The sequence below is a fragment of the Bombina bombina genome, chromosome 2 (genome assembly GCF_027579735.1).
Source record: "Bombina bombina isolate aBomBom1 chromosome 2, aBomBom1.pri, whole genome shotgun sequence".
Classification (NCBI taxonomy): domain Eukaryota; kingdom Metazoa; phylum Chordata; class Amphibia; order Anura; family Bombinatoridae; genus Bombina; species Bombina bombina.
This window is the reverse complement of record NC_069500.1, coordinates 990750912-990768632: the sequence shown is the minus strand read 5'-3', so window position 1 is coordinate 990768632 and position 17721 is coordinate 990750912. Positions and strand designations below refer to the sequence as shown.

The window sequence follows — 17721 nt, the reverse complement described above, 5'->3', positions numbered from 1 at the left end:
TGCAGACACTCACCTAGTTGACGAGTTGTGCGTTACGGTTTTAACGCTGAAAAAATGGCAATTTCAGCGTAAAAACAGTAACGCAGCCATTACGAGTCATTTCGGTATAGCTTTACGGCAAGAATTTTAGATGGTAACGCAACGTCAATCACTCAAAAAAAAATTACGTTTTTGCGTGGGATTTTCATAGCGCCGGTATTACAGGTTGTGCTGTAAAATGCTTGTGTTACAGCCTATACCGACACGATCCATACCGCCATCTGAAAGCAGTAGTTATGTATTTTGTGTAACAAAAATGTTTCACAAATCTCATAACTAAACTGTTACAAAGTACACTAACACCCATAAACTACCTAGTAACCCATAAACCGTCACCCTCCCGCATCGCAAACACTATTTAAAATTTATAACCCCATAATCTGCCGCCTGCCCACATCCCCGCCGCTATAATAAAGTTATTAACCCCTATTCCGCCGCCACTAACTAAACGTATTAACCCCTAAACCGCTAGCCCCCACATCGCCACTACTAAATAAACATATTAACCCCTAAACCGCCAGCCCCCCACATCGCCACTAATAAATTAAACTATTAACCCCTAAACCTATCACCCCCTAACTTTAAATTAAAATTACAATATCCCTATCTTAAAATACATAAAAACTTACCTGTGAAATTAAAAAACCCTAAGTTTAAACTAACAATTAATGTAACATACTAAAATTAAAATAACTACCAATTAAAAAATATGAAAATATGAAAAATAACAAAACACTAAATTACGAAAAATAACAAACTAACGCCTAGATTTAGAGTTCTGCGTTAGCCGTCAAAACCAGCGTTAGGGGCTCCTAACGCTGGGTTTGGGCTACCGCTGGTATTTAGAGTCATGTAGGTAAAGGGCTAACGCTCACTTTGCAGCCGCGACTTTTCCATACCGCAGATCCCCTCACGCCATTTGCGTATCCTATCTTTTCAATGGGATCTTTCTAACGCCGGTATTTAGAGTCTTGGCTGAAGTGAGCGTTAGAAATCTAACGACAAAACTCCAGCCGCAGAGAAAAGCCAGGAGTTAAGAGCTTTCTGGGCTAACGCCGGTTCATAAAGCTCTTAACTACTGTGCTCTAAAGTACACTAACACCCTAAACTACCTATGCACCCCTTAACCGAGGTCCCCCCACATCGCCACCACTCTATTAAAGTTTTTTAACCCCTAATCTGCCGACCGCACACCGCCGCAACCTACATTATCCCTATGTACCCCTAATCTGCTGCCCCTAACACCGCCGACCCCTATATTATATTTATTAACCCCTAATCTGCCGCCCCCACCTACCTACACTTATTAACCCCTAATCTGCAGACTGGACCTCACCGCTACTATAATAAAGTTATTAACCCCTAATCCGCCTCACTCCCGCCTCAATAACCCTATAATAAATATTATTAACCCCTAATCTGCCCTCCATAACATCGCCGACACCTAACTTCAAGTATTAACCCCTAATCTGCCGACTGGACCCCACCGCTACTCTAATAAATGTATAAACCCTAAAGCTAAGTCTAACCCTAACACTAACACCCCCCTAAGTTAAATATAATTTTTATCTAACGAAATAAATTAACTCTTATTAAATAAATTATTCCTATTTAAAGCTAAATACTTACCTTTAAAAAAAAACTAATATAGCTACAATATAAATTATAATTATATTGTAGCTATTTTAGGATTTATATTTATTTTACAGGCAACTTTGTATTTATTTTAACCAGGTACAATAGCTATTAAATAGTTAATAACTATTTAATAGCTACCTAGTTAAAATAATTACAAAATTACCTGTAAAATAAATCCTAACCTAAGTTACAATTAAACCTAACACTACACTAGCAATAATCTAATTAAATAAAATACCTACAATTATCTACAATTAAACCTAACACTACACTATCAATAAATTAATGAAATAAACTACCTACAAATAAATACAATTAAATAAACTAACTAAAGTACAAAAAATAAAAAAGAACTAAGTTACAAAAAATAAAAAAATATTTTACAAACATTAGAAAAATATTACAACAATTTTAAGCTAATTACACCTACTCTAAGCCCCCTAATAAAATAACAAAGCCCCCCAAAATAAAAAAAATTCCCTACCCTATTCTAAAATAAAAATAGAAAAGCTCTTTTACCTTACCAGCCCTTAAAAGGGCCTTTTGCGGGGCATGCCCCAAAGAATTCTGCTCTTTTGCCAGAAAAAAAAACATACAATACCCCCCCCAACATTACAACCCACCACCCTCATACCCCTAATCTAACCCAAACCCCCCTTAAAGAAACCTAACACTAAGCCCCTGAAGATCTTCCTACCTTATCTTCACCACGCCGGGTATCACCGATCGGTCCAGAAGAGCCTCCGAAGTCTTCATCCAAGCCCAAGCGGGGGCTGAAGAAGTCCATCATCGGGCTGAAGTCTTCTATCAAATCGGCATCTTCAATCTTCTTTCTTCCGGAGCCATCTTCTTCCAGCCGACGCGGATCCATCCTCTTCTACCGACGCCTACTCGCCGAATGACAGTTCCTTTAAATGACGTCATCTAAGATGGCGTCCCTCGAATTCCGATTGGCTGATAGGATTCTATCAGCCAATCGGAATTAAGATAGGAAAATTCTGATTGGCTGATGGAATCAGCCAATCAGATTCAAGTTCAATCCGATTGGCTGATCCAATCAGATTGAGCTCGCATTTTATTGGCTGTTCCGATCAGAATGCAAGCTCAATCTGCCAATCGGATTGAACTTGAATCTGATTGGCTGATTCCATCAGCCAATCAGAATTTTCCTACCTTAATTCCGATTGGCTGATAGAATCCTATCAGCCAATCGGAATTCGAGGGACGCCATCTTGGATGACGTCATTTAAAGGAACCGTCATTCGGCGAGTAGGCGTTTAGAGGATGGATCCGCGTCGGCTGGAAGAAGATGGCTCTGGAAGAAAGAAGATTGAAGATGCCGATTGATAGAAGACTTCAGCCCGATGATGGACCTCTTCAGCGCCCGCTTGGATCAAGACTTCAGCCCGATGATGGACTTCTTCAGCGCCCGCTTGGATCAAGACTTCAGCCCGATGATGGACTTCTTCAGCCCCCGCTTGGGCTTGGATGAAAACTTCGGAAGCTCTTCTGGACCGATCGGTGATACCCGGCGTGGTGAAGATAAGGTAGGAAGATCTTCAGGGGCTTAGTGTTAGGTTTATTTAAGGGGGGTTTGGGTTAGATTAGGGGTATGTGGGTGGTGGGTTGTAATGTTGGGGGGGGTATTGTATGTTTTTTTTCAGGCAAAAGAGCAGAATTCTTTGGGGCATGGTAAGGTAAAAGAGCTTTTCTAGGTAGGTAGCGGCGACGTTGGGGGGGCAGATTAGGGGGTAATAAATATAATATAGGGGTCGGCGGAGGTTAGGGGCAGTAGATTAGGGGTTCATAGGGATAACGTAGGTTGCGGCGGTGTACGGAGCGGCAGATTAGGGGTTAAAAAAATATGCAGGGGTCAGCGATAGTGGGGGCGGCAGATTAGGGGCTAATAAGTGTAAGGTTAGGGGTGTTTAGACTCGGGATACATGTTAGGGTGTTAGGTGCAGACTTAGGAAGTGTTTCCCCATAGGAAACAATGGGGCTGCGTTAGGAGCTGAACGCTGCTTTTTTGCAGGTGTTAGACTTTTTTTCAGCTCAAACGGCCCTATTGTTTCCTATGGGGGAATCGTGCACAAGCACGTTTTTGAAGTTGGCCGCGTCCGTAAGCACCGTTGGTATTGAGAGTTGCAGTGGTGGTAAATTATGCTCTACGCTCCCTTTTTGGAGCCTAACGCAGCCCTTCTGTGAACTCTAAATACCAGCGGTATTTAAAAGGTGCGTGGGGAAAAAAGCCAGCGTTAGCTACGCGGGTCGTTACCGACAAAACTCTAAATCTAGCCGTAAATTATCAAAAATAAAATCAATTACACCTAATCTAATAGCCCTATAAAAATAACCCCCCCCCAAAAAAAAACAAAAAACAAAACCCTAGCCTACAATAAACTACCAATAGCCCTTAAAATTGCCTTTTGTAGGGCATTGCCCTACATTCCCTTGCATTCCTATTGGCTGATTTGATTCTTGAAACTCAAATCAGCCAATAGGTTGAGAGCTACTGAAATCCTATTGGCTGTTCAAAACAGCCAATATGATGAGAGCTAATGAAGTTCTATTGGCTATTCAATTCAGCCAATAGAATTTCAGTAGCTCTCATCCTATTGGCTGATTTGAATTTCAAGAATCAAATCAGCCAATAAGAATGCAAGGGACACCATTTTGAAAAGGCTCCCTTGCATTGAAGATCCAGTGTACGGCGGTAAATGTATGAAGAGGACGTTCCCCGCCGGATGTCTTCAAGGATGGATCCGCTCGGCGCCGCTGGGATGAAGATAGAAGACGCTGCCTGGATGAAGACTTCTCGCCGCCTGGATGAGGTTGGATGCCCTTTTAAGGGCAATGCCCATACAAATGCCCTTTTCAGGGCAATGGGTAGCTTAGGTTTTTGTTAGAGTTAGGTTTTTTTATTTTAGGGGGTTGGTTGGGTTGTAGGTTTTACTGTTGGGGGGGGTCTTTGTATTTTTTCCAGGTAAAAGAGCTGATTTCTTTAGGGCAATGCCCTACAAAAGGCCCTTTTAAAGGGTTACTGGTAGTTTATTGTAGGCTAGGGTTTTTTATTGGGGGGGGCTTTTTATTTTTATATTAGATTAGGTGTAATTGTTTTTTGTTTTTTTTAGATAGTTTTTATTGAAGATTTTCAATATTACAGAAAGGAAATGAAAATTATACGTCCCAACAACGGGTTCAACCATGGTACAAATCAGAAATACAAGTTGTTGGTAGTACAATCTTTACAGAGTTGAGACATATCTTGTCATGTACATCTTATCATAAGTGTCATATGATTTGTAATAATCTAGACACATATAAAACTTCCTTTAGGTGGCAGGCTATAGAACAGGTAGTGAGACCACCAAGAGGTGGAGACAAACTAAAGATTCTTAGTAGACAGGAGGTCTTTTGGATCCACAAACTGGATAGCCTACTACCTAGGGGATTTAATTTCGAGTTTGACATTATTAACTTTTGGCAGAGATGATGGGTTGCTCCTCATATTTAACCCCTGTGATTGTTTTTTTTGTTTTTTCTAGGCCTCCTACAGGGAGTGCAGAATTATTAGGCAAGTTGTATTTTTGAGGATTAATTTTATTATTGAACAACAACCATGTTCTCAATGAACCCAAAAAACTCATTAATACCAAAGCTGAATAGTTTTGGAAGTAGTTTTTAGTTTGTTTTTAGTTATAGCTATTTTAGGGGGATATCTGTGTGTGCAGGTGACTATTACTGTGCATAATTATTAGGGAACTTAACAAAAAACAAATATATACCCATTTCAATTATTTATTTTTACCAGTGAAACCAATATAACATCTCAACATTCACAAATATACATTTCTGACATTCAAAAAACAAAACAAAAACAAATCAGTGACCAATATAGCCACCTTTCTTTGCAAGGACACTCAAAAGCCTGCCATCCATGGATTCTGTCAGTGTTTTGATCTGTTCACCATCAACATTGTGTGCAGCAGCAACCACAGCCTCCCAGACACTGTTCAGAGAGGTGTACTGTTTTCCCTCCTTGTAAATCTCACATTTGATGATGGACCACAGGTTCTCAATGGGGTTCAGATCAGGTGAACAAGGAGGCCATGTCATTAGATTTTCTTCTTTTATACCCTTTCTTGCCAGCCACGCTGTGGAGTACTTGGACGCGTGTGATGGAGCATTGTCCTGCATGAAAATCATGTTTTTCTTGAAGGATGCAGACTTCTTCCTGTACCACTGCTTGAAGAAGGTGTCTTCCAGAAACTGGCAGTAGGACTGGGAGTTGAGCTTGACTCCATCCTCAACCCGAAAAGGCCCCACAAGCTCATCTTTGATGATACCAGCCCAAACCAGTACTCCACCTCCACCTTGCTGGCGTCTGAGTCGGACTGGAGCTCTCTGCCCTTTACCAATCCAGCCACGGGCCCATCCATCTGGCCCATCAAGACTCACTCTCATTTCATCAGTCCATAAAACCTTAGAAAAATCAGTCTTGAGATATTTCTTGGCCCAGTCTTGACGTTTCAGCTTGTGTGTCTTGTTCAGTGGTGGTCGTCTTTCAGCCTTTCTTACCTTGGCCATGTCTATGAGTATTGCACACCTTGTGCTTTTGGGCACTCCAGTGATGTTGCAGCTCTGAAATATGGCCAAACTGGTGGCAAGTGGCATCTTGGCAGCTGCACGCTTGACTTTTCTCAGTTCATGGGCAGTTATTTTGCGCCTTGGTTTTTCCACACGCTTCTTGCGACCCTGTTGACTATTTTGAATGAAGCGCTTGATTGTTCGATGATCACGCTTCAGAAGCTTTGCAATTTTAAGAGTGCTGCATCCCTCTGCAAGATATCTCACTATTTTTGACTTTTCTGAGCCTGTCAAGTCCTTCTTTTGACCCATTTTGCCAAAGGAAAGGAAGTTGCCTAATAATTATGCACACCTGATATAGGGTGTTGATGTCATTAGACCACACCCCTTATCATTACAGAGATGCACATCACCTAATATGCTTAATTGGTAGTAGGCTTTCGAGCCTATACAGCTTGGAGTAAGACAACATGCATAAAGAGGATGATGTGGTCAAAATACTCATTTGCCTAATAATTCTGCACTCCCTGTATAAATAAATTTAAAAAATGGCTTTATATGCTTCAAACGTTAACCCTTATTTTTGCATTTACATTTTGTCAGCCCCAATATTAGGGCTTGTTACGGCTGGAGTCAGGGCCACTACTTTCTTTTATATGTTTATTATTTTTTCAATAAAATATACATTTAGTTGCCCCTGGGATTTGGTTATGGCCCTATATATATATATATTATATGGCATTAGAGTGCTGTTGCCTTAGAATGGGTATATAGGGAGTGCCTCCACCCCATGTTATAATTATAATTAGATAACCTTAATATTTTAATTATAAATAGATACCACTACTTGCTAGAAGAGGGTTGATGTGTTGTAATAGGAACGGTAACATATGAGAGAACCCATATATTGTATAATTAGCATTAACATTTATGAGCTCTACATCTGCACCAGGAGGTTATGTTGTGATCACTGGTATTCAAATTATTTGAGCCATGAAGTAGATATTGTTGCTGCCTGCACTTTCATATAGTAATAAGTGTTGATAGATTTATATTCTGCTTGATATATTTCTTATGTGCTGCGGAACCTATAAGTTTATCTTTATATCCATATGTATATTCATGTATGCTGTTTTTTTTTAATTATTTTCTTTTGACTTTTTTGATTCTTGGTGTCTGATAACCTTGTATTGTGGTCAAACATTTTTTGTATCAGATTTTACTGTATTTGAATGTATCTGTACATGGCATGTTACAATTGTGTTCCAGGCTGGCCCCCTGCACGCAATATAGTTGTGGTAACTAATGTTTATTCACCTTACACTTGGTTTAAAGAGCCAATCTGATATGAGTAAGTTTATATATTCACTCCAAATTGAATTAGAGTAGTTTAACTTTAAATATTCCATTAAGTGGTTAGTACCTTATCAATCGCAGCCAATGGAATTGTGTTCTTATCCTTTTTAAACACCACTAATGTGTGTTCAATTATGTCTATGATTACAATTATTTAGACCGAAACCGGTCAGAAATTTTTCCTTTCATTAGGCTGGATGTTCGGCTACGTCTGAGTTCAGCACTTACTCTACTTTGTTTGTGTGGTCATTGCTATTTTTTAAGCATCTGAATAAAGTTTGCATTTATTTATTCTTCCTGTGGGGCTCCATTGTTTTTGGATCATTCTTCTCTTTTTCACCTATAAAACTTATTTTATAGCATAACAAGAATGAAGGGGTGCTTCGAATGAACCCATAATAATGTAGAAAATAGATATTAAACTGTGGATCTTTGTATATAAAGACTATAAGGGTAACTAAGAACATATATGAACCACCTAAGTCTGGGTATCTGGTTGAAAAAACATTATTTTAAATTGCGGTATGTATCAAGGGAAACCACGCAATAGGACTCTGGTCACAATCAAAGGTGCCAAAGTTCTATATGAGGGGGGGTGGAGGTCTGTCCAACAACAGGTCGATAGTTCTCCTGTAATTTCTGGTATTATAGGGATCAATGATTGGCATATTGTAGTAAAGCTAACTGTATGGGTGGGGTTGTCAAGAATAGGAAATACCAGCCCTCCACTAGGCAACCACTGTTGATAATATAAATAGTTCTCTACATGCGCTATTGTCATTACTTATGAAGTTAATACATTTAATATTTTTGTAAACATCTGGAAGTGTTTACAAAGTTTAATTTTAACTGTTGGATAAGAAGTACATCCGAAATGGAAGTAGTCCCAGCGTAAATCAGTACCTACCTCCATAGTGGTAGGATGTGATATGGGTTACATTGATTTATATCAAAACACAAATGCATCCGTACCATTATAATTTAATCCTGTCCTCTGGGTATGGGCCCTATACCCAGCGACAGGCAAGTAACATAATTAAGCAAGAGTCTATAACTAATAGGGAGGATACCATATTGAGCTCTGTGGGACTAGTATACAGTTGGATGTGTGAATTGATACAGTACACATAATACCCTGTTTTTGAGAGAACACAAATAAACACATACTGTCTTAATGTTGACATATTAAGAGATGAGTATAGAAGGCAGCGCATTGGCATATAATAATAATAAATATTAGTCTATGACTGTAATAATTGGTTCTAAGGTGGTGGTACGAGGGCTTAGTTCACTGTTATTTATAGTGACATAGATGGAATTTGGGATATGTCCAGAATCTAACTGGAGTGGATCTCCAATCTCTTATCGTAATAAACGTAGAAATTGTATAGGGAATGAACATATAGGTTACCTCTTGGCCCAAGTTATTACAAATGAGCGCAGTCAATAGGATTAAAGTTGACATTAGAGCCGTTCTGATATAATGAGAACTCAGCTGCCCAGAAGTTGTGTTCCCTCCTGATATCTCCAAACCTCTCAATAGCACTGTTGCTCTTATTATTGCTTCCAAGGATGTGTCGGCTTATGCCCAGTGTTGAAGTGTCCCGAGATCCAGGGTTTACCTCCTGTGTAGCATAGTCAACCGCTGCTTTGTGAGCTGAATTGACAGTACCAGACGGCCATATTAGCAAGGAACATGATGAGGTTGCACTTAGCTTCATTCCCCTATACAGAGATTGATGATCCTCTAAAACTCTCTCCTCATATCGCTGGTGTGTTGATAGCAAACTACGGTATTGCCCAGAGAGTGTATAGCTTATGGGCTGTCCCACATCTGTTAAGTTAGCTGCAGCCTTAGGAATTACCATGGTCTCACCCTGAGTCTCAGGTTCTCCATGTGGCCATGCGGGTTCCAGCTGTCTCTCAAGCCTCAAGAAGTGCTTATTCAAGAGGTTACATATTTTCTCCATTAGCTTATCTGTATGAGGCTCCATTCCCTTACATACAGTTATGCTAACTTCAGTAATATACAGGAGGCTGTGTACGTTAGCCTTTTCTGTGCATAAGGCTAGTTATAAGATGTGAGTGTTGTGGTGCCACACTGGATATGTCTTGCAGGGTAGAGTGGTTATGGCCGATTACTCCTGCTTTCGTCTGCAGCTTCTGTTGCGTGGTCGGCACCGCTGTCTTCGGTTTGTAGCCAGTCTTTTCGACCGCGATGGTGACTGCTCGTTTGTCGTCTCTACACAGACTGTATTGTTGTTTTGGGGGTAAAACTGTAGGGGACCCGTGTAGGTACAGTTGAAGAGACTTAGGCTTCCAGTTCATATAATGGCGTCTCTCGCCACATGATTGTACTGAGAGGCATGAGCCTGTAGCACATCTACAAGGCAGTCGCTATGTCCATTTTGTATCCCTAGGGTAGGTTTATGATCTTAAGTTCTTTGGTTGGAAAATTAAGCTTGTATTTAATCGATTACCCCAAACATAAGAGTTATAAGCCAGAAGCTCCCCAAGAACACGTCCAGTCACTTCAGTAGCTGGCTCCGCCCCCCCAATTGTTTTTATTTTTGATAATTTCATTTGTTATTTTTTGAATTTAGTGTTTGTTATTTTTCGTATTTTCATATTTTTTATTTCAGGCTCGCCAGAAACACAGGGCTTCAAGCTCCATATGGAGCTTGATAAATATGCCCCCAGGAGTTGAATCACAGGAGTAATGGCTCATGGACTCTAATCACCTTATGAAAGAAAAAGAAAAAACACCGCAGCCCCATCTAGTACCACTTGTCAAGGACTCCCCACAAGACCTAACCCAACATCACTCCTTCTGCAAGAAACCCCCTATTCTGCATACCAAACCTCACAAAAAAACTCCCGCAGATCCTCTAATTCTCACAAAGGGCATCAGCCACCTGAATACCCCTACAATAAAATCACAAAACTCATGATACAATCCACCTTTAGGAATGTCTCTATCTAATTCCTAGTTTCACCATTGTCCCTGTGGGTTTTCAATCTGAACTCAAACCCACAGTCATTATATTCAACAAAAACGTGGGCTTTTGCACTTATGAGTTTCATAAAATCATCCTCCACCATTAACAGCAGGGAACACCTATATATAATATGGCTATCTTCCCTGTTTAAATTATATAATAGGGGGCTGCTCAAAGTCATTATCCAGCACACCTTCTCTTCTAAATGGATGGAAAAAAAAGGCTGGGTAAGTTAGGTTTGCAACGAGTGGAGTGGTAGAAAGTGGTAAAGTGTGAAGCTCTTAAAGGGATACTAAATAAAAAAAATGTCTTTCATGATTCAGATAGAGCATGCAATTTTAAGCAACTTTCTAATTTTCTCCTACTGTCAATTTTTCTTTGGCCCACCATAAGCTTACATTCCTGCTTTTTCAAATAAAGATACCAAGAGAACGAAGAAAAATTGGTAATAGGAGTAAATTAGAAGGTTGCTTAAAATTACATGCTGTTTCTGAATCATGAAATAAAAAAAAAACAGAATTTATGTTTACCTGATAAATTACTTTCTCCAACGGTGTGTCCGGTCCACGGCGTCATCCTTACTTGTGGGATATTCTCTTCCCCAACAGGAAATGGCAAAGAGCCCAGCAAAGCTGGTCACATGATCCCTCCTAGGCTCCGCCTTCCCCAGTCATTCGACCGACGTAAAGGAGGAATATTTGCATAGGAGAAATCATATGATACCGTGGTGACTGTAGTTAAAGAAAATAAATTATCAGACCTGATTAAAAAACCAGGGCGGGCCGTGGACCGGACACACCGTTGGAGAAAGTAATTTATCAGGTAAACATAAATTCTGTTTTCTCCAACATAGGTGTGTCCGGTCCACGGCGTCATCCTTACTTGTGGGAACCAATACCAAAGCTTTAGGACACGGATGAAGGGAGGGAGCAAATCAGGTCACCTAGATGGACGGCACCACGGCTTGCAAAACCTTTCTCCCAAAAATAGCCTCAGAAGAAGCAAAAGTATCAAATTTGTAAAATTTAGTAAAAGTGTGCAGTGAAGACCAAGTCGCTGCCTTACATATCTGATCAACAGAAGCCTCGTTCTTGAAGGCCCATGTGGAAGCCACAGCCCTAGTGGAATGAGCTGTGATTCTTTCAGGAGGCTGCCGTCCGGCAGTCTCGTAAGCCAATCTGATGATGCTTTTAAGCCAAAAAGAGAGAGAGGTAGAAGTTGCTTTTTGACCTCTCCTTTTACCAGAATAAACAACAAACAAGGAAGATGTTTGTCTAAAATCCTTTGTAGCATCTAAATAGAATTTTAGAGCACGAACTACGTCCAAATTGTGCAACAAACGTTCCTTCTTTGAAACTGGATTCGGACACAAAGAAGGCACGACTATCTCCTGGTTAATGTTTTTGTTAGAAACAACTTTCGGAAGAAAACCAGGTTTAGTACGCAAAACCACCTTATCTGCATGGAACACCAGATAAGGAGGAGAACACTGCAGAGCAGATAATTCTGAAACTCTTCTAGCAGAAGAAATTGCAACCAAAAACAAAACTTTCCAAGATAATAACTTAATATCAACGGAATGTAAGGGTTCAAACGGAACCCCCTGAAGAACTGAAAGAACTAAATTGAGACTCCAAGGAGGAGTCAAAGGTTTGTAAACAGGCTTGATTCTAACCAGAGCCTGAACAAAGGCTTGAACATCTGGCACAGCTGCCAGCTTTTTGTGAAGTAACACAGACAAGGCAGAAATCTGTCCCTTCAAGGAACTTGCAGATAATCCTTTCTCCAAAACCTTCTTGAAGAAAGGATAGAATCTTAGGAATTTTTATCTTGTCCCAAGGGAATCCTTTAGATTCACACCAACAGATATATTTTTTCCATATTTTGTGGTAGATTTTTCTAGTTACAGGCTTTCTAGCCTGAACAAGAGTATCAATGACAGAATCTGAGAACCCTCGCTTTGATAAGATCAAGCGTTCAATCTCCAAGCAGTCAGTTGGAGTGAGACCAGATTCGGATGTTCGAACGGACCTTGAACAAGAAGGTCCCGTCTCAAAGGTAGCTTCCATGGTGGAGCCGATGACATATTCACCAGGTCTGCATACCAAGTCCTGCGTGGCCACGCAGGAGCTATCAAGATCACCGATGCCCTCTCCTGATTGATCCTGGCTACCAGCCTGGGGATGAGAGGAAACGGCGGGAATACATAAGCTAGTTTGAAGGTCCAAGGTGCTACTAGTGCATCTACTAGAGTCGCCTTGGGATCCCTGGATCTGGACCTGTAGCAAGGAACCTTGAAGTTCTGACGAGAGGCCATCAGATCCATGTCTGGAATGCCCCATAACTGAGTAATTTGGGCAAAGATTTCCGGATGGAGTTCCCACTCCCCCGGATGAAATGTCTGACGACTTCCCAATTTTCCACTCCTGGGATGTGGATTGCAGACAAGTGGCAGGAGTGAGTCTCCGCCCATTGAATGATTTTGGTCACTTCTTCCATCGCCAGGGAACTCCTTGTTCCCCCCTGATGGTTGATGTACGCAACAGTCGTCATGTTGTCTGATTGAAACCGTATGAATTTGGCCTTTGCTAGCTGAGGCCAAGCCTTGAGAGCATTGAATATCGCTCTCAGTTCCAGAATATATATCGGGAGAAGAGATTCTTCCCGAGACCAAAGACCCTGAGCTTTCAGGGGTCCCCAGACCGCGCCCCAGCCCACCAGACTGGCGTCGGTCGTGACAATGACCCACTCTGGTCTGCGGAAGCTCATCCCCTGTGACAGGTTGTCCAGGGACAGCCACCAACGGAGTGAATCTCTGGTCCTCTGATCTACTTGTATCGTCGGAGACAAGTCTGTATAATCCCCATTCCACTGACTGAGCATGCACAGTTGTAATGGTCTTAGATGAATTCGCGCAAAAGGAACTATGTCCATTGCCGCTACCATCAAACCTATTACTTCCATGCACTGCGCTATGGAAGGAAGAGGAACAGAATGAAGTATTTGACAAGAGTTTAGAAGTTTTGATTTTCTGGCCTCTGTCAGAAAAATCCTCATTTCTAAGGAGTCTATTATTGTTCCCAAGAAGGGAACCCTTGTTGACGGAGATAGAGAACTTTTTTCTACGTTCACTTTCCACCCGTGAGATCTGAGAAAGGCCAGGACAATGTCCGTGTGAGCCTTTGCTTGTGGAAGGGACGACGCTTGAATCAGAATGTCGTCCAAGTAAGGTACTACTGCAATGCCCCTTGGTCTTAGCACCGCTAGAAGGGACCCTAGCACCTTTGTGAAAATTCTTGGAGCAGTGGCTAATCCGAACGGAAGTGCCACAAACTGGTAATGCTTGTCCAGAAATGCGAACCTTAGGAACCGATGATGTTCCTTGTGGATAGGAATATGTAGATACGCATCCTTTAAATCCACCGTGGTCATGAATTGACCTTCCTGGATGGAAGGAAGAATTGTTCGAATGGTTTCCATTTTGAACGATGGAACCTTGAGAAACTTGTTTAGGATCTTGAGATCTAAGATTGGTCTGAATGTTCCCTCTTTTTTGGGAACTACGAACAGATTGGAGTAGAACCCCATCCCTTGTTCTCCTAATGGAACAGGATGAATCACTCCCATTTTTAACAGGTCTTCTACACAATGTAAGAATGCCTGTTTTTTTATGTGGTCTGAAGACAATTGAGACCTGTGGAACCTCCCCCTCGGGGGAAGCCCCTTGAATTCCAGAAGATAACCTTGGGAGACTATTTCTAGCACCCAAGGATCCAGAACATCTCTTGCCCAAGCCTGAGCGAAGAGAGAGAGTCTGCCCCCCACCAGATCCGGTCCATGGCAGGTTTCTTGGCCTGCTTACCTTTGTTCCAGCCTTGCATTGGCCTCCAGGCTGGCTTGGCTTGAGAAGTATTACCCTCTTGCTTAGAGGACGTAGCACTTGGGGCTGGTCCGTTTCTGCGAAAGGGACGAAAATTAGGTTTATTTTTGGCCTTGAAAGACCTATCCTGAGGAAGGGCGTGGCCCTTGCCCCCAGTGATATCAGAAATAATCTCTTTCAAGTCAGGGCCAAACAGCGTTTTCCCCTTGAAAGGAATGTTAAGCAATTTGTTCTTGGAAGACGCATCCGCTGACCAAGATTTTAGCCAAAGCGCTCTGCGCGCCACAATAGCAAACCCAGAATTTTTCGCCGCTAATCTAGCCAATTGCAAAGTGGCGTCTAGGGTGAAAGAGTTAGCCAATTTGAGAGCATGAATTCTGTCCAAAATCTCCTCATAAGAAGAAACTTTATTGAGCGCCTTTTCTAGTTCATCGAACCAGAAACACGCTGCTGTAGTGACAGGAACAATGCATGAAATTGGTTGTAGAAGGTAACCTTGCTGAACAAACATCTTTTTAAGCAAACCCTCTAATTTTTTATCCATAGGATCTTTGAAAGCACAACTATCTTCTATGGGTATAGTGGTGCGTTTGTTTAGAGTAGAAACCGCCCCCTCGACCTTGGGGACTGTCTGCCATAAGTCCTTTCTGGGGTCGACCATAGGAAACAATTTCTTAAATATAGGGGGAGGGACGAAAGGTATGCCGGGCCTTTCCCATTCTTTGTTTACAATGTCCGCCACCCGCTTGGGTATAGGAAAAGCTTCGGGGGGCCCCGGGACCTCTAGGAACTTGTCCATTTTACATAATTTCTCTGGAATGACCAAATTCTCACAATCATCCAGAGTAGATAACACCTCCTTAAGCAGGGCGCGGAGATGTTCCAATTTAAATTTGAATGTAATTACATCAGGTTCAGCTTGTTGAGAAATTTTCCCTGAATCTGAAATTTCTCCCTCAGACAAAACCTCCCTGGCCCCCTCAGATTGGTGTAGGGGCACTTCAGAACCAATATCATCAGCGTCCTCATGCTCTTCAGTATTTTCTAAAACAGAGCAGTCGCGCTTTCGCTGATAAGTGGGCATTTTGGCTAAAATGTTTTTGATAGAATTATCCATTACAGCCGTTAATTGTTGCATAGTAAGGAGTATTGGCGCACTAGATGTACTAGGGGCCTCCTGTGTGGGCAAGACTGGTGTAGACGAAGGAGGGGATGATGCAGTACCATGCTTACTCCCCTCACTTGAGGAATCATCTTGGGCATCATTTTCTCTAAATTTTGTGTCACATAAATCACATCTATTTAAATGAGAAGGAACCTTGGCTTCCCCACATACAGAACACAGTCTATCTGGTAGTTCAGACATGTTAAACAGGCATAAACTTGATAACAAAGTACAAAAAACGTTTTAAAATAAAACCGTTACTGTCACTTTAAATTTTAAACTGAACACACTTTATTACTGCAAATGTGAAAAAGTATGAAGGAATTGTTCAAAATTCACCAAAATTTCACCACAGTGCACACCAAATTTGAAAGCTTTAACTCTTAAAATAACGGAACCGGAGCCGTTTTTATATTTAACCCCTTTACAGTCCCTGGTATCTGCTTTGCTGAGACCCAACCAAGCCCAAAGGGGAATACGATACCAAATGACGCCTTCAGAAAGTCTTTTCTATGTATCAGAGCTCCTCACACATGCATCTGCATGTCATGCTTCCCAAAAACAAGTGCGCAATAGAGGCGCGAAAATGAGGCTCTGCCTATGATTAGGGAAAGCCCCTAGAGAATAAGGTGTCCAATACAGTGCCTGCCGGTTATTTTACATAATTCCCAAGAATAAAATAATTCCTCAAAGCTATGAAGTATTAAAATGTGCTTATATATCAATCGTTTTAGCCCAGAAAATGTCTACAGTCTTAAAAGCCCTTGTGAAGCTTTTTTTTTTTTCTTATGTAATAAAAATGGCTTACCGGATCCCATAGGGAAAATGACAGCTTCCAGCATTACATCGTCTTGTTAGAAATGTGTCATACCTCAAGCAGCAAAAGTCTGCTCACTGTTTCCCCCAACTGAAGTTAATTCCTCTCAACAGTCCTGTGTGGAAACAGCCATCGATTTTAGTAACGGTTGCTAAAATCATTTTCCTCTTACAAACAGAAATCTTCATCACCTTTCTGTTTCAGAGTAAATAGTACATACCAGCACTATTTTAAAATAACAAACTCTTGATTGAATAATAAAAACTACAGTTAAACACCAAAAAACTCTAAGCCATCTCCGTGGAGATGTTGCCTGTACAACGGCAAAGAGAATGACTGGGGAAGGCGGAGCCTAGGAGGGATCATGTGACCAGCTTTGCTGGGCTCTTTGCCATTTCCTGTTGGGGAAGAGAATATCCCACAAGTAAGGATGACGCCGTGGACCGGACACACCTATGTTGGAGAAATTGGGTTCAGTATCCCTTTATAGTTGTAGGTTTAACTGTAGTAGGAGCATGGTGGGTTGGTAAGGAGTAGCATATGACAGCAACTGTTAATACAGGTGTCTATAAGACAATGAAACTAAACACTTGCTTTATATTTTTACTGAGGTTCCTCTGCTATTCAGAGGCTAAACGACTATTAAAAATGACAAAGAAGTGTATAGTGCCATTTTCTATATAAATATTTACATTTTTAATTAAAATAGTCACATTACTGTGAAACTAGAAATGTTATTATCAAGTAAAAAGGGGAGACAAAAAATGAACTACTTGTGTAAACCATCAAATTACTGAGACATTAAAGCTAACATAATCTAACTGGTTAAACAATATAATAATACATAAAGAACAGTTACCTTGTACATCTGTGTGATGGCACATATATAGCAGAGACCATACAAGCGTGTTTGTAGTTGTGTCGGTACCTGCAATAAAAAGATCCCCAATAATATAAAACAAATAGTCTGTGTTAAAGCTACTCTCAGCTTGGTTCTTTTCCTCTTCTTCTATATGAAGCAGGTACATATCAATAAAATCCCTAGGGTTCTCCGGGTTTAAGGATTTCTTGTGCTCTTCAATGATCCTCTTGAGAAAGGCTGTGATGTCAATTACAACTTCCCTAAGCTCTCTAAAAGGTCCAAAGGGCAGATAATACATCCAAGAGAAAACATTTGTCATGACGGCTTCGCTGTTGACACTGATCTCTAGTCCCCGTGACATCATACTCAGCATGCTCT

At 41.1% G+C, this 17721-nt stretch overlaps 1 protein-coding gene across 1 annotated transcript in view; it reads right to left on the bottom strand.

The window, feature by feature from the left end:
* The window catches only part of LOC128649951 (cytochrome P450 2U1), a 247111-nt gene that overhangs the window by 137839 nt on the left and 91551 nt on the right, over window positions 1-17721 (bottom strand). Inside the window, exon 2 of the mRNA XM_053703525.1 lies at window positions 17341-17721. This exon is cut by the window's right edge and continues 255 nt beyond it. Within this exon, the coding sequence (XP_053559500.1) occupies window positions 17341-17721 (381 nt within the window). The remainder of the gene's footprint in view (window positions 1-17340) is intronic.